Below are 22,783 nucleotides of genomic sequence, written 5' to 3' on the forward strand. Positions count from 1 at the left end.
TTTTACTGACTGACGCCGTTTCAGGAACAAATATTCCCACCTCGTCCTAGTCTCTTCGTGCAAGCACCGGAATATGTCAATTTTCATTCGCAAGTTATCAAAGCTATATTATTACATGCAATACTTTCAATGCATTGGCGTTAATTATGTACCAAAGATATTGCAAATGTTGATAAAGATAAGATTCGGATCACATGCTATATCAAAAACATGAAACGGGGGCTATACCAAATAACGGCGATGGACCAGCTCAAAAATAGCCCTTCTGCTTTTGGGAAGCGGGAAGGGAATCAGACCGGACACAGTCAGGCAAGGTGACCTGGGTTAACTTTATTTTGCATCGATAAGCGGTAACTTGACCTGCGTCCATCCTTGCCTCCCGGAACTTCTCTGGCTGACAGAGTAATGAAATGGTACCCGACCACACGAAGCATCCATGGGGAGAGGTGATTCATAAGACATGGCGGTGGACCCCATATTTCCAGTATGGCATCTTAACTGCCTTTCATTTCAGCACCAAACACCATGGAAGACAATCAACGGGTCGCACGTCGGCTGACAGACTTTTGTTCTTGCAAACAGGCGGCAGTAGGTTTGGCGAAGTGAAATGGGGTCGCTGCATGACATTTCCGGACGATCTAACCCCCGACCGCGGCGGAAGAGGAGCGCAGATTTCCCGCGGGAGTGCTGCGTTCGGCGCCGGCTGAAATGGAGCCTGGTCCAGCCGGCGAGCGTGGCTGTGGCAGCGGCATGGCACCGTCGGCACACCCACCGACCCCGGCCGGGTCAAGGTCGCGCTGGCGACACCGGGCACGCTTACCACTGACGCTGAGCCTGGCAGAAGCCGACGGCGACCAGCAGGCAGAAGCCCATGGAGGGCATGTAGAGCACACGCTCCGCCACCACGAACCCCACCGGAAAGAACAGGTTGCTGGCCGGCAGGTACGGCATCACCAGCAGCGAGACGGCCTGCAAACAGGGGAGGCTCAGCGGTGCGACAGCAGAACACAGAGACGAGAGACAGGGGAGGCTCAGCGGTGGCGGAGACCAGATGAGGTCGCCTGGAGACAGGGTAGGCTCGAGGTTTGGCGACAGAGCAGAAAGGCGACCAGAAGATGCGGGCGGCGCGCAGATTTTGCTTACATTGGACCACCACATGTGTGGCATCCCCACCAACAACATTGCGTCGAGCCCACCGCAGGGCCAAGTTGTCCATTGGCGAAGTACCTGCCTATCATCCTCCAAGGTGTGGAAACTGTAGTGACACTTGAAGAGACTGTAATGACGCACTTGTAGAAATTGTAGTGACACACTTGTAGAAATTGTAGTGACGCACTTGTCCATGACGTTATAAGTTGCAACGTCATAGGTATGGACGGCGCCTGGCAACGCAGAGCGCGGTCAAGATGTAGGTGTCTCCATTTATAGCAGCACCGGTCCCACAGGCGGGGAATCATCACCTGTGCGGTACACGCCTGCAATGCAGCACATGTCCGCCCACACGTCCCGTGCGGAAGCGGCGCCAGAACAGGCCTGCCTCCGCCGCACGTGGCGCAGCTCACCATGAGCACGGCGTCTGATCGACGGTGGCGCGAGCTGAGCGCCGTCCGGAGCAGACGGCCGAGCGCGGCCAGCAACACCAGCGCCGTCAGGTTGCGCGGGTCGCCGACAGATGTCACCAGCGGCACGGTGCCCATGGTCCAGTCGCAGCAGAGGCCGTGCGGCAGCAGCAGCAGGCCGCCGTTGACGCCCACCAGGTACGTGTAGGTGAGCTGGCGAGCCGGCCAGTCGGCCGCCGCCGCCGGGTTGTCGAACCTGGCCACAGAACACGCCGCTGCAGGGGCGCCTGCTCGGCTGGCTGGGGAGTGGGCGGTGTGCAGGCCGGCAGCAGTCTTGCTTCCGGATATATTGAGATCATGCCACGCCTATGCAAACATCCGACCACCTTATCCTCTTCCTCGCTTTATCATTTAATACACTGTTATCACTATTATCACACTACTCTACCATTATGCTAATCGCTATTATACACACTATTATCCATTATTATCCTACTAGCCTCAAACCTCGCGACGCCCCCTTTAGCCAGGCAGGCTGCATGCGTCAGCTACAAGCGGGTCGAGAGGCCCCCTCGGGTGGGACATCGACCGGGTGCCCAACGTAAGCCCCACAGTAGGTTCCTGCGCCGGGTTAAGGCTCGGAGGTTCGCCCCCTGCCAGGTGCGTGTAGTCCTGCCTCACCGTTATCCATTCTCCTTCATCCCATAGTCATGAAATGATCATTTCTGGTCGAAAGGACTCTATTCCATGTACCAATAACCAAGCTAACCTATCCAAAACTGGCGAATGTGCAAAGCAGCCGTTCTCATGGTGCAAATATGCGTGATGACTCCATCGGTGTTAGCCGAGAAGTTCGGGTTCGACACCCGGATACAGCTGTGGTCGACGGGCGCTAACATGACCAACGCAGCCGACGAGCTCTTTGGGATATCGCATAGCGCCGAACGTGACGCTTGTAAAACAGACACGAATATGACGAGGCTTGCCACACGATGTTGCGTCGCGACAGTAAGTGAAGTGCATGTCCCTGGTACCAATATCGCATTAAACGGCGTCACAACCGACCAGTTTTACCGGCGCCACTGTTTCTCCCATTATAGAAATCGGATAAATTCCGCCTGCCAAAAATTGCATTTTCTTGATGCCAGCACTGTGGAACTCACAACGACCTCGTAGTCAACAAAGATGCGCAATACCTCGTTTTTCTGCGGAGTCGGCATTGGTATGCACCACCTTCCTCCTGCTGGGAGGTGGGTATGTGGAAGATTCCCGAGGCAACTCGTGATATTCGTGCCAGTCCATACGTTATTGTTGTCAGAAGCGTTTCGCCGCGCAACAATGGCTTTAAGTAACCAGCATATCAAAGCCTGTTTCCCCTACCGGTGACTGGTACCTTTATTACAGTTTCACATTGGAGGTATTCAGCACGATGCAACGGGCTTATGGTTCATTTACAACATAGCAAGCCATCCGTTAAGCCCACCGCCCGCCCGAATGCGGCTCCTCTGCAAGCTTTGTGTGCTTGTGCTTGAACGTATGTCGCAATTGCGCTGCTTAAGGCCACTTAGGGGCCCTGAAAGCTCCGTTACACGATGTGGAGCTGTCATATATTACAAAATACATTTACAACCACATGCACTTATGACTGTACCCGTGATCTACGCATGCAATGAGTTGACTGCAGCTGGCGCAAGCAGCTGTATCAATGGTGCCAATGACATCTGAGGCTGGTCCCTCTTGCGGATGGCGAAACCACGACCATTGTCAGACGTCTGGTAAGTGCCGAGGTGTTTACTACCTATCCTACTGCCATTGATTAAAGACTATTTAGCCAACTAAACAGCACATACTAACTGTGCCTCAGGTGAAAGCGGAACGGCAATCATATTTCACGTTGCGCAAACAGGGACGTGTCGTTTTCATCTAAATTGCGTAGTATGGGTGGACAACAAGCGCATACAACCTTTAATCAAGTCACGCGAAGACATGAAACGGCCTTTCATGATAAATGCTACGACCCATCAGAAAGTATAAGCCATCACATGACAGGTAACTACCACACGTGGTGATGAGCGTGGACCCAGTGACAGGTAACCACCACACGTGGTGATGAGCGTTGGACCCAGTGACAGGTAACCACCACACGTGGTGATGAGCGTTGGACCCAGTGACAGGTAACCACCACACGTGGTGATGAGCGTTGGACCCAGTGCATCCACCACTCGCCGCGGCGCGGGACTGGCACACGACTTACTGCACGACTGGGATAGTAACACAGGTGCGTGAGGTAACGCCTGAAACATGAATCCTATTGGCTACGAATTCTTTGGATAAACTGTATGTGTATGTGTATATATGTGCATGCATATGTGTATATAACTACGAACGATACGAATAGCTCCTTTCACCCCCCTATTGAACGCAATGCCAGTGGCTCTGGCTGCAGCGCCACCCAACCCAGACCGTAACTTGAATGGCAAAAGCTCACACGCTTGCCAATGCCAGGCCCAGACCTTGGTCTGACCTGGGGGGATGCCCGAACGCTCACCTGGTGAAGGCCGGCAGCCGGGCCCCCATCACGCGGACTCTTGCGGCCAGCAGACAGAGCGCCGCGGTGGCCAGTGCCGTTAGTCGGCAGGAGGCTGCCAGCAGCCAGCCGGGCGGCGGCGCCTTCCCGCTCACCAGCGACCGCAGCAGGTACTCCAGCCCGACCAGCCGCAGCTGAAACACGACACGGTACTGGGTGTGCTGGCGACCGCAGCAGGTACCCCATCCCGACCAGCCGCAGCTGAAACACGACACGGTACTGGGTGTACTGGCGACCGCAGCAGGTACCCCATCTCGACCACCCGCAGCTGAAACACGACACGGTACTGGGTGTACTGGGGACCGCAGCAGGCACCCCATCCCGACCAGTTACAGCTAAGATATGTTGTTATCTCCGACACCGCCGTACGGTGGTCGCATGCCGATTCACTCATTACCGACCGCCGTTACCACGGCACCCAGCTCTCGCTGCTTTACTGCACATCGAGAGAAAGTCGCCTCGGACGGTTGCTCCACTATCCCGCAACGCATACCCGTCTACGGTACAGCATAACAAGAAGATGACTGTCACTACTGCCATCTGTTGGATACATCTGTTGCTTACAGGGAGTGCCAGTTATTACACGCCGTTGGCAAGCATAGGCGTTTGCATAGCTTCTGGAAGTTTATTTTCAATTCGTTGATATGCGCCATAAATATTCAGATGAAAGGCATTAGGCACTGAAGGCGCCACAGAATGGGATGAGTCAGCAAATTTATGACGCATTCAGAACTTTATGATAGATGGAAATAACCACAGCAGCTAATATTGTCATACTGGTATGATAAGCTGGTTGACAATGCAATGCATATCAATGACACATTCTACAGATATAAAGCGTCTCCTCGTCTCTCCTGCTGCTCTTGATAAGCCTCGCGCCTCACTTCTCAATGAGTTTTCGCACCACACACTGTCGCAGGGCCCTCTCCTCCCGCCGGCGGCCAGTAATGGGACGTGTCGGCGCGGTCGCTACCGACGGCCGCAGCTGAGGCGCCGGGGCCGCGGCAGGCCGGCCACCGGCACGACAGAGCCCACGAGCCCACGACGACCGGCCGAGCGGGCCGACAGGATCCACGCTCGGCCGCCGCCTGCACCGCCGCCGGCACCAGATGAAACACGACCGGCCGGCGGCGGCAGACCAAAATGACCCGCAATTCATTACGTCCGTGGCAGATCACGCTCATCGTCGGAGGATGTGGTGTCACGCTCGGAGACCGTGTCAGGAATGGTGTCTGATGCGCCAGTGGCATGTAAGACGCCTGACACGGCTGTCACAGTCGAAAAAGCGAAGGGCGAGTCTTTTACAGGGAATGCCCGTCCGTGGATAATATAAGATGAACAGAGTTTGACCGAGTTAGGCCATGACAACGGTCCTGATACTGTTGTGAGAGATAGAAGACAATCGCTGATTTCCAATGTCATCGGATCAAACGCCGCAGCTGCTCCAGTTCCCCGAGATGGATAGCCGAAAAAATAGAATTCAACGCGGAAAAGTCGGAGGAAAAAAGTCCAATGGAATGAAAGTCGACAGGCAAAAAAGTCGAATCAAAATGTGGAAAGAGAAGAAGTCGACCAAAGAAAAAGTCGAATCGGTGGCGAGGCGTAAGAGATACAACTCGATGGAATTAAAGTCGGATTGGAAACAATTCCACGTACAACAGATTCACGTGGATAAACGTCTCTTGAAATATAAGTAAGCAGACGGACAGTTCGGGGGGTGTAAGGCATAAGAGCCTTAATGTTTTAATGCCAGGCTTGAAAAGGGATGTTGCCGACTGCATTCTCATGGACCAGGGGATTTGACGGGTTTCGCTTCCTTTCATCTCTAGCTCCTCTAATTTGGACCCGCCTCACTCATCCGGCAAACGCTGCTGGCATTAAGCCAGCCTTCGAGCCTTCACGACAGAACCATACGGAACAGGCCCGAACGACAGCAGGTTGACAATCGGCTGAGGGGATTGTACATTCTTCCTATACCTCTACATGTGTCTATGACAATTCCCTTTCAAACCGTGGGCTGGGATGGTCGCGGGCAGCACAGGCACCCACGACAGGAGGCGGCCATAGCGGCGGCGCCTGTCGCGAATCTACTTTTTCATTAGTCCTGACGTTGGACGGACGCGTACCTGGCTCCCTTTGATGAATACTGGTTACCACTTTCCCACTCTGAAAACTAGATCGTAAATCCTTGATTTCGGCTGGTTGCTGGATCCAATGGATTGTTTTAAAAACACAATACCCTGATCCCCCGTACGGGCTGGTTCTTTTGCGAACAAAAAATATGCTTTCGCGGCTCTCACTGGTAGCTTCATAAACAACAGAATAAGATATTATGTCCTCCTTGTCAATGGATTTCCACAAATACTAGGCGCTCGTTCATGGCTCTCACGGGTCTATTGCTTTACCTCTTTCATCGACTTTTTCCGACTAAAACCTTGTGCCGGTCGACTTTTTTGCGGCTCCACTGTTTCGCTGAACCTTTTCCATTCGACTTTTGCTTAAACAACTGTGCTACATGGGCAAGCCCTTTTGCTATGTGAAGCGCCAGCACCACAAATACCAGCCTACCTGGCTAATCCTTTCTTTTCGTTTGACCGCATGCTTTAATGGATTACTTAGAGATCAGTAAGCAGTAAGAAGGTCCCGTTGCATGTGTAATGGCCCCACCACCCCTGCAGGTGAATTCCAGTCCAGCAGACAAGTTGGACCTAAGGCTTCAATGTGCCACTGCAACAAATCATCACGTTGGAACACCACGCTCCATGCCAGCCCCGCCCCTCCCCCCACACCCCTACCCCATTCCTCACCCCCATCCCGACCAGTTGCCAGTTAACCGCCTTCAGCGAGTCAGATAATCCAGCGCTGCTTTAGGGTCAGGGAACCAGATAACCAAGCACCACTTAAGGGCCAGGGAGCTAGGTAACTTAGCGCTGCTTTTCGGTCAGGGAGCCAGATCACCGGCCCTTAGCACTGCGACTGAGGGCCGCAGTGGCCAGGCTCTCAGCTCTACCAGGCGCACTCCGCCCTACCCGGGAGTATGACCACTAACGGTCTCGTTCTATGACGGCGCGGCAGACAAGCTGCGTTTGTGAACAATGCCCAAGATGCCTGCACATCACCGTGTTTGTATTGCATCGCTTTGCTTTTTATTCTTTTACATATATCGCATTTTTCTTCCATGCCGAGTACTTTCCTACAAGCAAACGAGGTTTTGACTCCAGTTTCACCTTCGCTTAAATTGGATGCATGTGACAGCCGTTTTAAATGCGGGAAAACGCTCGAATCCGTAGGGCAGGTGTTCTGACATCACCCAATCAGCCGGAGAACAGCAACCTAAATCAAGTGCAACGTACGCGCGGTTATTCAAGCCACTATTAGCATCAGTGAACACCCCACCTATTAAATTATTTCAACTTCGTAAGCCCTATTTAGAAATTTCGCTTCTGGTAGCGTTTGCCGTGACGCGCTGGTAAAGTCCATCTTAGCAAACAGTCCACTCGATTAAATCCCAGGAGAACGTTGCCTCAAATGCAGCAAATAGGATTTCTTGGCGGTCATGTGTGTATGTTTGTGCACGTGCATATCAGTCAAAAAATTGGCACTGTAGTTCAAATTCGCGTACAGTACAGATGTCCGTTGGCACTCAAGGGAATTCGAATGGAGATATTCCGCTATAATGCTCTTCGTGTAGATACTAGCAATATTGCAATGAGTTGTATAATGCCTTTGGCGTAACTACGGCGTGCAACACTAGAGACCATCGTCGCCGTCATTGGGGCCTTACGACGCACTCGGCTGTTGAGGCTTTATGGCGTCGCTTGCCTCTTACCCTGGCAGGAAGGGCGGGCACCGCGGGGAATCGAACCCCGTACCTCCAGTTTTCCAGACGCACAGTGGTTAGCGCAAACGTGTTGACCACTGCACTATCGGCGCGTCGACACCCCGCTAGACGCCTACAGTGGGGCAAATGACCTGCACTGGATAATGCACTTTCCGATCTTATCCTGAAATAGGACGCTTCGAGCCGTTCTCCGCACATCTCATCATTCCCATCACTGCAAATGAACCCAATTCGCTGGCCCACTAACGCATCGAGGCCGTTCCTTTGCCCTCAGTCACGCCATCAAGCGGCGGAGGTCAGCGGGCGTTGGCGGTCGCGATCCGATGGGAACGGTGCTCACAAAGCTCATCCAACAGAGGAGGACGCTTGGTGCCGCCGGATGTGCCGCCGCGCCGACGGCACGTGCCACGCCGACAAAAGGTCGCATCGCGCTGATTGACATCCGTCGGCGGCGACGCGTGCTCGGCCAGCGGCCCATTTTCCGGCCGGTGGGCTGATGCCGGCTGGGCCGTCGACGCCTGTTAGCTGCCGGTCCGGCGGCAGCGGCTCTCGGAAAGGATGGCGAGGCAGTCGGCGCCCGCCGCCCGACCGGTCCGGCTCCGGCAGCGGCGGCTAGCCGCCCGGTAAGCGTACGGAACGGATGGACCCGCTGCTAGGGTCTGTGTTCGGAACAGCTAAGCTTTGGCCCGGGTCTGCCATCAGAACATACCGGTCCATGGCTCGGGTCCGTCGTCGGAACAGACCAGCCCACGGCTCAGGTCTGTCGTCAGAACAGACCAGCCCGCGGCTCGGGTCTGTCGTCGGAACAGACCGGCCTGCGGCTAGGGTCCGTCGTCAAAAGATACCGGCCGGTGGCTCGGGTCTGTCGTCAGAACATACCGGCCGGTGGCTCGGGTCTGTCGTCAGAACAGACCAGCCCGTGACTCGGGTCTGTCGTCAGAACAGACCAGCCCGCGGCCAGGGTCTGTCGTCGGAACAGACCGGCCCGTGGCTCGGGTCTGTCGTCAGAACAGACCGGCCCGCGGCTCGGGTCTGTCGTCAGTACAGCCGGGCGCGCGCCTCGGCACCGTCGTCAGGAGAGTGGAGCTATGGCGGGAGTTTGGCCATGGCTCGGGCCCGCCGTCGTCGGCACTGTCGGCGGCAGCGCACGATCCGTCACGATTGCCGAGTCGATCCCCGGAAAATGGCCAAATAAATCGGGCTGGGACGTTCAGAAATTTGTCAAGCGGAGAGGCCGCATCAAGTTTGATGAGTCCAAGATGCAGCGGCTTACGGTGGAAGATGATTTAGCGTGGATTACGTTTCATGCATTTCAGATAACACTGGTTCATACCAAAGCTATCGCGTCGGTGTAAAACACCAAACTCCCTGCACAAGCCCAGGACATTAGCGCTCATACGCATGGACCAAAAGAATGATGTAAGGACCATGAATCTGTCGCACGCCCAAGGCTGCTCTCCCATTCGGCCTCCCTGGGAAAAGTGACAAGGAAAAACAGGCATAAATTTGTTCGCATTCAGCAATACAAACGCAACATAGCAGCAAGCGTAGTATGTTTTCTGGCAACATGAATGTTGCAAACGTGTGGGAAAAGCTGACCATCATACAAAGACTGTTATCATCGTTCAGCGCAGCTGCGTGGCCATGGGAGGTGCTGCGGGACAACTTGACTCCGTAACCTCAAAACTATTTAGCTCAAATCAGGGGTAACTTCAAGTATTGGGGTTAAGCCATTTTAAAGCTTTTGTTTGTCGGTTAAACGAATTCCCAGACTTTTTCTCGCAAGGTAATCATTACATTGACGTCACCAATTCACCGGCCCGCGGAGACGTCTTATGCTATGCGACATATTGTCTGCCATTCATGGTGCGTAATAAAGTTACCATTGCTTTACTTGAGAGACAAAACTCTCTGCTGTGTTATCTCATGAGAAAACGGTCCAGGAACTGAATGCCTTCCTTTTTGGCGCCGCATCGTAAGTTCCGATTCGCGGGCCAGTATTCCCAGCTTCGCAGATTTTGCATCGGATTGCGTGCTGGACATAATTTGTTGCTGGCACCAGGAACCTACCATCACATTATTGTAATAGCGCGAAAGGACCTTTACCGTGCCACGCGACTACACGACTCTCGGCCGCCGTGTAACCAGGCTGACACCATCACGCCACCAGCCGGCCGGCCCCGTTTGACGAGCCGTGTACGAACACTTCTGCTGGATAGCAGAGCCACCACCACGCGTTTGGCCGCGCCACGACCGTGCTCAGCATAACTTCAGCGCTCCACCGAAGTTGGTCTTTGGCAACGACGATTGGTGAGTCTGCGTGACAATAAACATTCTTGATGCGAGCATTTTACGCGATGCAACCAACAGGTTCATAGCAAAGTGATGCCTGTAAACTGCCACTTCACTAACTCGTTTTGTCAAAAGGTATCACCCGTAACATGAAAAGCAGCCACGCATAGCCAACCCCTGATCAATGCATCACGCCAGCGATTGGAACAGTGGTATTGTTTTTGGCAAGAAGTTACATACTTTGGGACAGCATTGCCGGACATCCCTGCTATGCTGCCTCTTCACGTGACTTTCACAAGCAGCACGAAATCTGCTGCCCTCGGAGTGCTGCTGAAGGACTCACCTTTCTGACAACAAAGACCTCGTACATGGCGCAGACCCCGATGACGGTGATGCCCTGCTCTTTGCACAGCATGGCCGCCGTGACGCACACCAGTGTGACGCCGAACCAGGCCCAGTCTGAGGAGAGAGAGCACAGCAGCATAACAGCAGCGACGGGCGCTGGGATGCCGCACCACGGTCGCTCCGAGGAGGAGCACAGCACCGCCAGGTAACACGGGCCGGTGCCGCGCCGAGGACAGACCCGAAGCACGATTCAATGATCCACTCGATGCTATCAGCAGGATCACGCGCCGCCCTGACGTTAGAGATGTTGATGCTGTCAAGTCCAATGATCTCAGTAGTGAATTCGATTGAGCCAATTATGACGTCCTCCTGGCCAAGCTGAAGTGGTACCGCATCAACTTCAGACGGTTCGAGAAATACCCTATCGGTCAGTGGTCCTCCGCCCAATCCTCTATAGTATCCCCACAAAAGGCTTGCCTTCCTACGCACCTTACGGACGTATGCCGATGATGGCCAACTGCTAAACCCCGCTCGCCTAGGTAATCTAACTATTCCAAAAACCGATAGGCGGAGACCAGTCTGCATCCAACGCTATTCCACGTCCAAACCCTTCAAGCTGATGGTTCCAAACCTGCCCTGCTCCTTTCTTGTAGAGCAAAAAAAAAAGAAGAAATTTTTGCTACGCCCTGACTTATCAAATACTAATTCCCATGCCAGGATGATGACTAAATGAACTGGCTGAACTTGACATAAGAGCCGCGTGCCTCGCACGCTTACCCACCGATACCGTGACATGCAGGAGAGCACTGCAGCGCGACTGCCCACGCCGGCTGGTGTAGTGCCTGTCGTCAGCCGTTTACGCAACAAGACGGCGTTTGCTCAACAGACCACCTTTCTGAAGAGCGCCAGTCATCTGCAGCAACGCTTAGCAGCAGCCAACGCTTCGCGGCAGCCTTCGCCCGTCATTAGCTCGGTGACTGATCCCAGAGATCACCTGCCAGCCGCCAATGCGTGCGGACCGCAGGAACGGGCGCCGTTTGCGGCACCCTCAATGGCGCAACGTGCCGGCAGGAAGCCTCCGGCAATTACTGTTCCACTTTGCGGCACGCGCCGTGCGACTGTTGCCAACAAGACCGCGTTACTACAGCCACGACCGCGCTATTACATGAAGTGTCCCGAGTATAATTGTTGACCAGGCGCACGCACCCGAGTGGCACCAAGAGGTACTTCTTAAATTTATACCCAAAAGCTCACTTTATGATTTGGAATACTACGTTCTCCAGAACCCCTCCATCCCCAGTCAACTGAACTTATTTTCACCGTGTATCGAAACTTGTCATCGCAACAATTTAACTGAAACCCGCAATTATCTCTTCCGCACAGTGTAAAACCCCAGGATGCAACCGGCCGGCTACTTCGGCGAGGGTCGTGCGTATGATATTTTCCTGATTTTTTTTTAGGCCTATTTCTTTGCAAATACGGGGGATGGTGATTTCGTGACGGGACTATCTAGGTATCGTCAGAGATCTCCTAGTCCTTTTGACGATTTGGCTTGAAAGTGATCGCAAACGAATAACAATGGAATAATATATCAGCCAACAACTTCACGGATCCAAAATTTGTCATAGTGACAGCGGCTACAAGCAAAACATGTGGGATGAAGCATCGTGAATCGACGTCTAGCTTATTTCACCATACCTATGAATACAATGCGATCACGGTCATTACACAAAACTGAAGAAGAGCCCTACATTCAAGCCATTTTTCTGTCATCTTTTGGGCAAAAAACAAAACAATACGAATTCCATCAACTCTTAGGAAACCTAACATCGGAACTGCTTCGCACAAAGACGGTATATTAACCATCAATAACTTGGAACACCATTTAGGTCAGTGGCGTGTAAATCGCATGAAGACATGTGAGAAAAACACAACATTCAGTTCAGAGCCGTCAATGGCAGAAAAACTGCGAACATGGAGGGGGGGGGGGACCCCGGTCCCCACTGTGTGCACCCCGATTTTACCTGACAGGAATTACGCATTTCCCATCGGGTAATCTAGAATATGTCCGAGACCGGATTTCGAAAGAGGACAGGGCTTCGCGAAGATTCCATCTGCCCACCACCTGGAAGGTACCGCTTAACCCCCTCCCCCCCCCCTCCCCACCACCACCACCATTACGCCTCGGCCACCACAGGTAGGTTTTATAATTGTGACTACGCCAACATTGTGTTGATTGAGTCAGGATGGTTGGGTAGTCATCCCAGTTTCTAAATTGCATTTTAAACGGTGTACACACTACAATCTTCAGTCTACCCCGAGGATGGGATACGGGGTCTTGCACCCCTAACAGGAAGGGGTCACGCAGCCACGCGGCGCTCCTCAGGCGGACGCTTCTTCAGAACGGAACTCTGGAGCGCCACTGCTTATCGGGACCGTATGGAGCAGAACACGGCGTCTGCAACACTGTCACTGCTTATTGGGAACGTATGGAGCAGAACACGGCGTCTGCACTGCCACTGCTTATCGGGACCGTATGGAGCATAACACGGCGTCTGCAGCACTGCCACCGCTTATTGGGACTGTATGAAGCATAACACGACGTCTGCAGCGCTGCCACTGCTTATCGGGACCGTGTGGAGCAGAACACGGTGTCTGCAGCACTGCCACTGCTTATTGAGACCGTATGGAGCATAACACGGCGTCTGCAGCGCTGCCACTGCTTATCGGGACCGTGTGGAGCATAACACGGCGTCTGCAGCACTGCCATTGCTTATCGGGACCATGTGGAGCAGAACGCGACGTCTGCAGCACTGCCACTGCTTATCGGGACCGTATGGAGCATAACACGGCGTCTGCACTGCCCCTGCTTATCGGGACCGTATGGAGCATAACACGGCGTCTGCAGCACTGCACTGCTTATCGGGACCGTATGGAGCAGAACACAGCGTCTGCAGCACTGCCACTGCTTATCGGGACCGTATGGAGCATAACACGGCGTCTGCAGCACTGCCACTGCTTATCGGGACCATGTGGAGCAGAACACAGCGTCTGCAGCACTGCCACTGCTTATCGGGACCGTATGGAGCATAACACGGCGTCTGCAGCACTGCCACTGCTTATCGAGGCCGTATGGAGCATAACACGGCGTCTGCAGCACTTAAACATTTCTGCACGCAGGCCATCTGGAGGTCTTGGTCTCACGGTAATATTGCCGACATCTACCGACTAAAATTGTGATCTATCTATCTACATCCATCTGCTAATTCGTTTATATCTTGGACTGGGGCGTCATTGCAAAAGCACAGGCCAGTGACCTCAATTTTCATCCTCTGGAGAATGAAACTATGGGGCTAACTCAACAACATAAAACGTAATCGCATTGCGCTACTCGCAGCTTTGTTCGGGCGTCTTAGGCTCGTTAACACGAGTGGTTTGCACAATTCATGCTTCAGTCGATCCGCGAGGACTTGCCGTGCCATTCTCAACGTCAAATGGTCCAACATTCATCGCATCGTTTTTCTCACACAAATGCATTCCAACGGCTCGCATGACCGGATGTGGGCTCGTAATACACGCTAAGCAAAGCTTACTCCTCGCGTTATGCAGCGAACACGCAAGAAGTGCAATTCCAGTTCAGAGTCCGATAGGCACTGGATCAGGCCGTCAGGTCACGACACGGCCAAACTGTGTCAGGCTGACCACCTCGACCAGCACCAACTGACCTCTCTGTGCCAGGCTGACAACCTCGACCAGCACCAACTGACCTCTCTGTACCAGGCTGACCACCTCGACCAGCACCAACTGACCTCTGTGTACCAGGCTGACCACCTCGACCAGCACCAACTGACCTCTCTGTACCAGGCTGACCACTTCGACCAGCACCAACTGACCTATCCGTGCCAGGCTGACCACCTCGACCAGCACCAACTGACCTCTATGTACCAGGCTGACCACCTCGACCAGCACCAACTGACCTCTGTATACCAGGCTGACCACCTCGACCAGCACCAACTGACCTCTCTGTACCAGGCTGACCACTTCGACCAGCACCAACTGACCTATCTGTGCCAGGCTGACCACCTCGACCAGCACCAACTGACCTCTATGTACCAGGCTGACCACCTCGACCAGCACCAACTGACCTCTATGTACCAGGCTGACCACCTCGACCAGCACCAACTGACCTCTGTATACCAGGCTGACCACCTCGACCAGCACCAACTGACCTCTATGTACCAGGCTGACCACCTCGACCAGCACCAACTGACCTCTGTGTACCAGGCTGACCACCTCGACCAGCACCAACTGACCTCTCTGTACCAGGCTGACCACCTCGACCAGCACCAACTGACCTCTGTATACCAGGCTGACCACCTCGACCAGCACCAACTGACCTCTCTGTACCAGGCTGACCACTTCGACCAGCACCAACTAACCTATCTGTGCCAGGCTGACCACCTCGACCAGCACCAACTGACCTCTCTGTACCAGGCTGACCACCTCGACCAGCACCAACTGACCTCTCTGTACCAGGCTGACCACCTCGGCCAGCACCAACTGACCTCTCTGTACCAAGCTGACCACCCCCATAACCACAAGCTGACCTCTCTGTTCCGGTAGGTTCAATGCACGAGTTCTGAGAGTCGTAAGCTGGGTTTCAAGTATAGCATTAATGACCGGGCCTTGATGGCGTCAGTGTGGTCCTGGACTGGCTGGACTGGCTGGACTGGCTAAACCTGTGCTGGAATAAGTTATAGTTCACAAACCAGTTCAGTCACGAATTTGCCCGCAAGAACAGTGAGACAAACCTACAATCTTACGTTTTATGCAACGATAGTGTAAGTGGCCTTGTCATTCTGCTGATTTGTCATTCAATTGGATTACCACATTTTGGGCAGGTCCAAAACTTCATCAAATCACACGAAGGCAAATCCGGAGCTCGAAAGGGTACCAAATATTGACAGGAGCCATCAAAGCTCGCAATGGATTGTGACAGAGTCACTGTCCGCAGGCACTATGCCTAAAGGCTCGCGCACATCATCATTCATACCAAATTAGCGTTTGGTTGTGAAATGGGCGGGCACGATTAGAAGACTTCACTAATGTTCTTTGCGCACACCGACACAGGATGCAAGCTATAACGGCCAATGTAAGCAGAGCAAGTGGTATTTATTGACACATGGGTAAGGTGATTACATGGATAAAGTCATGACCGATGCATAGGTACATCCTGTAAAGAACATGCTAACATCCGTAATCGGAAAAAACGTGCCAGATAAAAACATAACATGAAAACACATTTAAAAGAGCCACCACACTTGTGCGTCTAACCGGCAGTGGACCTCACAGCTGCTAGACAGATGCCCAGCAGTGGACCTCACAGCTGCTAGACAGATGCCCAGCAGGAGACCTCACCGCTGCTAGACAGATGCCCAGCAGGAGACCTCACCGCTGCTAGACAGATGCCCAGCAGTGGACCTCACCGCTGCTAGACAGATGCCCAGCAGGGGACCTCACCGCTGCTAGACAGATGCTCAGCAGTGGACCTCATCGATGTTAGACAGACGCCCAGCAGTGGACCTCACCGCTGCTAGACAGACGCCCAGCAGTGGACCTCACCGCTGCTAGACAGACGCCCAGCAGTGGACCTCACCGCTGCTAGACAGACGCCTAGGAGTGGACCTCACCGCTGCTAGACAGGCGCCCAGCAGCGGAACTCACCGCTGTGAAACATGTTATGCTTCGAGGTGCACTGCGGCGCGAAACCTATTAAACCGAAACACGCCCACACGAGCGGCGAACCGCGCCCACCCGAGGGTGTATCGGTCTTATCGGGCTGCCCGGCCGCGCCGCCGAGCCGGCGGCATTGCTCGGCTGGCCGCCGTGCGCCGCTGTATACACAACAGGCAAGTGTTCGGTGTGCGCGAGGCTGGAGCCCTTCGGTCGGGGGCGGCAGCGACGGTTCAGGACGCATTTATCGGACCGGCGCTCGGTGCATCGAAATCAATGCCGACAATTACGTCCAGCAGCCGGAGCGGGCACCATAATTATGAATAATACATCAAGCGCACGTGTGCACGACAACTATTAGCGCGAGTTGTTTAGATTGGAAGGCCATTAGGGCTACGGTGCCAAGACGCGGTAAGTGATTGAAGAGGCTCCGGTGCTGACTGCGTGCTTCGTGACGCCTCTTGACGACAGCTAAATAGACATGGCGGCTGGCTGTGCCCCCTGAGCGTGCCGTCGATACGGGCGCGCGCGGCTCGACGAATCACCGTCTGATGGGTCGGACATTTCAGACGCCTTAAAGGCCCACAAGCTGGAATGGTCATAATTTCCTAATGCAGGCGATGGTTCGTGCACGGAAAGGCGCCACATCACGTTTGCATTTTAATTGCGCATTTCATTCCCGCGGGCCTCATGCCCAGCCGAACAAGATGACGGATAACGTTTTGAGTCGCCGTGCTTGGCTGGACGGCAATTAGCTCTGGATGGACACGGCCGGCGCGGTGCCCGGCCACCAGCCATGGACGGGGCCGGCGCGATGGTCGGCCACCAGCGATGGACACGGCCGGCACGGTGCCCGGCCACCAGCCATGGACGGCCCCGGCGCGATGGCCGGCCACCAGCGATGGACGGGGCCAGCGCGGTGCCCGGCCAGCAGCGATGGACGCGGCCGGCGCGGTGCCCGGCCAGCAGCGATGGACGCGGCCGGCGCGGTGCCCGGCCACCAGCGATGGACGGGGCCAGCGCGGTGCCCGGCCAGCAGCGATGGACGGGGCCGGCGCGGTGCCCGGCCACCAGCGATGTCGCCTCCATCACCGAGCAGTGGTGTGCAAGGCTGACACCAGCGTGGAGAGTCCGAGCTTGTCCACTTCGGCCTGTTCGGCCAGGCTTTCATGGTCGTACATAGGATGGCAGATTCGGACATGTGTGGCGCAGCGGAAAATAGCGACGATCAGGCGGCGGCCTGGAAATGGTCGGGTCTGCAGGCGTCGCGACTTTTACGGGAAGAAGCAGACCAGTTATATGTGATGACCGGCACACCCGAGAGCATCATCTCCCGCCAAGCCGTGCCCCGTGGACGTGCACATTGGCGAGAGGTACATCCCGGTCATCCACGACGTGATGACCCTTGACCTGTGAACATCACCACGGGACGGGTGACCCTTCACCTTTGAACATCACCACTGGACGTGTGTCTCCTGATCTGCGAACATCACCACTGGACGGGGGACCTTTCATCTATGAACATCACCACTGGACGGGTGACCCCTGAACTATGAACATCACCACTGGACGGGTGACTCCTGACCTTTGAACATCACCACAAGACCGGTGACCCCTGACATATGACCATCGCCAGTGAACGGGTGACCCCTGATCTGTGAACATCACCACTGGACGGGTGACCCGCACCGGTAGGCTTGTTTTGTGACCGAAGGACACCACCGCTGTGACGCTGAGTTTTGCTCAGCGGACGTGACCACTACTGGTGATCTGATCGCTGCAGAGCTGCACGCAACAAGCTAGACTGATGCGCCCTGGTCTATGCACATCATCACACCGGCCGCCGACTGTACACCGGGGACGGCCGACACCACCGACCGAGTGGGTGCCAGCATCTCTTGCCCCCTCGGACACAAACTGGCTCCGTCCGTGTGCTGTGCACGCCGCCCACGCCGACGAACGATGCCGGCTCCCTGCGGAGGGGATCGCCTCACCGACGCCCCGTGGACAGCACGCCCGCCCACTGCAAGGACTGCACGAGGGGTGGACGTGACCTTTGGGCGCGACATAAAGCCGAGGGCACACTCAAGTGACTGACTGCCGCGTTGCCGCGTAGCTAACGCCTGACGAGCGATAGTACGCCCCATACACGCGCAATCGCTGACAGATGTATTAATTCCACTCAGTGGACACAGCTTCCAATATAGAAAAGTTATCGAATTAACGGAATTTAATCTACCAAAACTTTTCCAGCTGTACCATGTGTTGAGCGACCACAGAAGTCTGATAACGCTTAATAAGGTTTCAACGTCATCAAATCACAGAGAAGTGAGATATGGCCACGACGCACGCTTTGCATTGCCACCTTTGTGGACTACAATGCTCACGTAAGGAAAGTACCGTTGCCGCAGACCGCCTTTCCTCAGGACCCATGCCGGCGCCAATATTTGTCCGACCACTACAGCGTCAGAGGAACACTCCTGACAAAAATGACTATACCTGTTGAAACCACCCAGCTTGTCGAAACTTCCTACGCACTGTTCCTAAAACCCACTTCACTGTACGCCCAATGGATTGAAATAATTTCAAACTCTTATTTTTTGGAGAATCAAGTTGCGAATGATAACCAGTATGTTTCCGTGGTTCTCGTGCCATCCCGACTATTACCAGCAATTTTCGTGTTCCGTTACAACAGTTTTGCAAACATTCAGTCTTGGCACCGGCCGTGTGGGACGATTGTATGCGGCGTTGGCACCAACGACAGCAGCGTTTCAATTTTAGCGTTACGGCCGAGGGTAAAGTGGACAAAATAACGTTATGCTGGTGGCGGTGCGTTTGTTTGGGTTAAAATGCTGCCTTTTGAAACATGTATTTTAAGCTCGTTCTGGAAAAAGCCTAGAGACTAGTTTGGTAGGTCCCATTCCTTTAGCTGGTCACCGACTTCCTATGGACGTAACAGAAGAAATGATAGTGCCCTGTGACCACGACTTCTAAAACTAATGTCTTGTATCCTGTGGAAACGTGTCATGGATTGAAAACATTAGACATTGCATTTAGAGATGCACAACCGTTGGTTATTGACGTCCTGAGGATAGGACGACTGTCCTAAGAATCAGAGCTCAGCCCCCTCGGGAACAAGTCATCGCATGTCGTGTCGCGGTCGTGCTCACAGATCAGAGCTCAGCCTCCCCCGGGAATAAGCCGTCACATGTCGTGTCGCGGTCGTGCTCACAGATCAGAGCTCAGCCTTCCTCAGGAATAAGTCATCACATGTCATGTTACGGCCATGCTCACAGAATCAGAGCTCAGCCCCCCCTCGGGAATAAGTCATCACATGTCATACCGCGGTCATGCTCACAGAATCAGAGCTCAGCCCCCCCTCGGGAATAAGTCATCACATGTCATACCGCGGTCATGCTCACAGAATCAGAGCTCAGCCTCCCCCGGGAATAGGTCGTCACATGTCATGCCAGCGGTCGTGCTCACAGATCAGAGGTCAGCCTTCCTTGGGAATAAGTCATCAAATGTCATGTCAGCGGTCGTGCTCACAGATCAGAGCTCAGCCTCCCCCGGGAATAAGTCAACACATGTCATGTCAGCGGTCGTGCTCACGGAATCAGAGCTCAGCCTCCCCCGGGAATAGGTCGTCACATATCATGTCAGTGGTTGTGCTCACAGAATCAGAGCTCAGCCCCCTCGGGAATAAGTCATCGCATGTCATGTCAGCGGTCGTGCTCACAGATCAGAGGTCAGCCTTCCTTGGGAATAAGTCATCACATGTCATGTCAGCGGTCGTGCTCACAGATCAGAGCTCAGCCTCCCCCGGGAATAAGTCATCACATGTCATGTCAGTGGTCGTGCTCACAGAATCAGAGCTCAGCCTCCCCCGGGAATAAGTCGTCACATGTCATGTCAGTGGTCGTGCTCACAGAATCAGAGCTCAGCCTCCCCCGGGAATAAGTCATCACATGCCATGTAAGCGGTCGTGCTCACAGAATCAGAGTTCACCCTCCTCGGGAATAAGTCATCACATGTCATGTCGCGGTCATGCTCACAGATCAGCGCTCACCCCCCTCTGGGAACAAGTCATCACATGCCATGCCAGTGGTTGCTGCTCACAGAAAATTCCACCAGCTGTATCAAAGGATCGTCAGCCATGCCCACATATGACTGAGACGCTGCCTTTGGACACTGTCGTGTCCATAGGCAGCCAGAAGATCAGTCGAAGGGTCAGGCCGGTGACGTGCAAATGCACGGATGCTCCTGGGCTGGTGAAACGTGACGGCCAAATGATGATACGATGTTTGGGGCTGTACCAGCGCACCCGCTGCTAATGCCACTTCGCATTAAATGCTTAGCTTTATTTGGACCCACCAGTGGACGTAGCCTCTGCACCGATGACCTAATGGCGGTGGACACGACCACTGTACTTACATCCCGCTTCAGCGTCAGTAGTTTCCGCCGGCGTGACGGTCAATGATCTCGACGGCCGATGATGATTGGCCGTGAACTGGACCAATGGTGAGACGTGGACTGTCCATTTTAGATACGACTGAACTTTAGGTACTTTTTTAGATACTTTTAGATACGTCCGTGTCCTGCGGACATGACGGCTGAACTGTTAGTTCCTACCGGTTGATATGCTCTCGGAACTGATATTTCGAAACCGTCATCAGCGGACTGATGGCCTATATCCTGCGGACGTGCCCACCGATCTTGTGTCCCGCGATCTGTATACACGAAGGTGTATATGTATCCCGTGGTGTCCCGTGATCTGTATACACGGCCAGTTAGCCGATGGGCGATGCCTAATACCCCGCCAACACGAGCAGGTGACTGACGGATAAACAGCAAACGATGGATGACAACTGAATCGGGATACCACGCTGGACGTACCCGTGAACCCAACAGATGAATCACAACCATGACCGACTTCCTGTGGCCCCCGGGCACCGGCCACCCACGCAATTGTATCCGCAGACGCTCATACTCATTGACTGTTCCCACCGTCGTACGTCCCTGCAAGTCCACACGACAGGCAGCAGGTGACCTCTTTAGAGGTCACAATTATCCCATTTTCAGGGAATGCGACAGACGTTATCGCGCAGTCTTTTATTGAGCGCCGGCGACCACAGAGGCCATATTACCGTCCAGGGGCAGTGGTGCAACCGGGATTCTAACCGGGGTCTCCGCATGGGAGCCGATGGCGCTAACCACTCAGCCAGACGCCGCGTTCGAAGGCCAACGGTGCGGTGGTCATGCCCACGACACGGTGGACACGACCGTGGATTGCCATTTGGATTCAATGTGTTCATTCGTCCTGCCACCGTGTCCAGGAACGGATCATCAGCGTACGGTCTCATCTTCGAGGTATGGGTCAATAGTTCCACTGTTGTGTGCGCGTCTAGATGATCATCTGACACGCAGTCATGTCCACAGGAAATGGCTCGTCGGTAAAATGGGTGTTTACACAGCTTACGGGTTCATGCTCTGTCCATAAGTTGTGTCCACGAACAATCAGTCCAGTGGAAGCGTCCGCAGAGGCAGGTTCCCCGTCACTGGCTCACCAATCGCGCTGTGACATTGCGCGAAGGGAAGAGAGCGCCGACTGTAGTAACCTAACGCCCATATACATTATTGGCATCACTGAATGCTGACCAATTCACGCCAGTCATGCAACAAAAGCGCTCACTTTTTAACATTGGGCAGTGTCCGTCACGTGTTACGACTATTGCGCCATCGCAAGCGAATGCATAACAGTACATTATCTTATAGGTCAGATGCTTTGTCATCACATACTTTGTCGTAAGGACGTCCAAGTTCATGTAAGAAGTTTGCGTAGCCTTTTTCGTCCGCCATTTGAACTGTGCGCCAGCAGCGGACTCTGATCTGGTCGTTAGAGTCATCGTTTTGGCGGAAGTGTATGACTTTTGATTTTGCACTCCTTAACTAATTTTGCCCGTATGGTTCACCGTGCTCAGTGACCCATCAGACCCGACAGGGATGTAGCCACCAGTGGGCGCAGCTTCATCAGATTCTACATAGAGACCATGCTCTTTCGTCAGGATTGTTGGGACTAAGCATTTATCGGATGAATCAGACTGATTGGCATCCCACTCCAGTGGCCGATGTACCTGCGCTCGTATACTTGACGGTAACACCTACGTAGGCATCCAAACCGACGTTCATACTCATTACTGGTCACGCGGAAATAAACGTTTGCACTTCTGAACACCGGCTGCACTTATGTACGATTAGCATTGGTGGCCCTGAACACTGTAAATACCCGTTTGACCAGTATCATGTACGTCCAGTGGTAACACTAGTCAGTAAATTTAAGGGAAAACATGTCAAAAATGCGGTTCAAGTGAAAACCAGGACAGGAAATCCAGTCCGCAGCGTCCCTGACCATCACAAACGAGTCCA

At 53.9% G+C, this 22,783-nt stretch overlaps 1 protein-coding gene across 1 annotated transcript in view; it reads right to left on the bottom strand.

Moving 5' to 3' along the window:
- Positions 1 to 816: 816 nt before the first annotated feature.
- The window catches only part of LOC119107976 (protein O-mannosyl-transferase Tmtc3), a 146,276-nt gene continuing 124,309 nt past the window's right edge, over positions 817 to 22,783 (bottom strand). Inside the window, exons 7-10 of the mRNA XM_037231564.1 lie at positions 10,623 to 10,738; positions 4,108 to 4,280; positions 1,563 to 1,815; positions 817 to 969 (exon numbers count right to left, since the gene is read on the bottom strand). Coding sequence (XP_037087459.1) covers positions 817 to 969; positions 1,563 to 1,815; positions 4,108 to 4,280; positions 10,623 to 10,738 — 695 coding nt within the window. The remainder of the gene's footprint in view (positions 970 to 1,562; positions 1,816 to 4,107; positions 4,281 to 10,622; positions 10,739 to 22,783) is intronic.

The sequence above is a fragment of the Pollicipes pollicipes genome, unplaced genomic scaffold (genome assembly GCF_011947565.3).
Source record: "Pollicipes pollicipes isolate AB1234 unplaced genomic scaffold, Ppol_2.1 Scaffold_6686;HRSCAF=7923_pilon_pilon_pilon, whole genome shotgun sequence".
Classification (NCBI taxonomy): domain Eukaryota; kingdom Metazoa; phylum Arthropoda; class Thecostraca; order Pollicipedomorpha; family Pollicipedidae; genus Pollicipes; species Pollicipes pollicipes.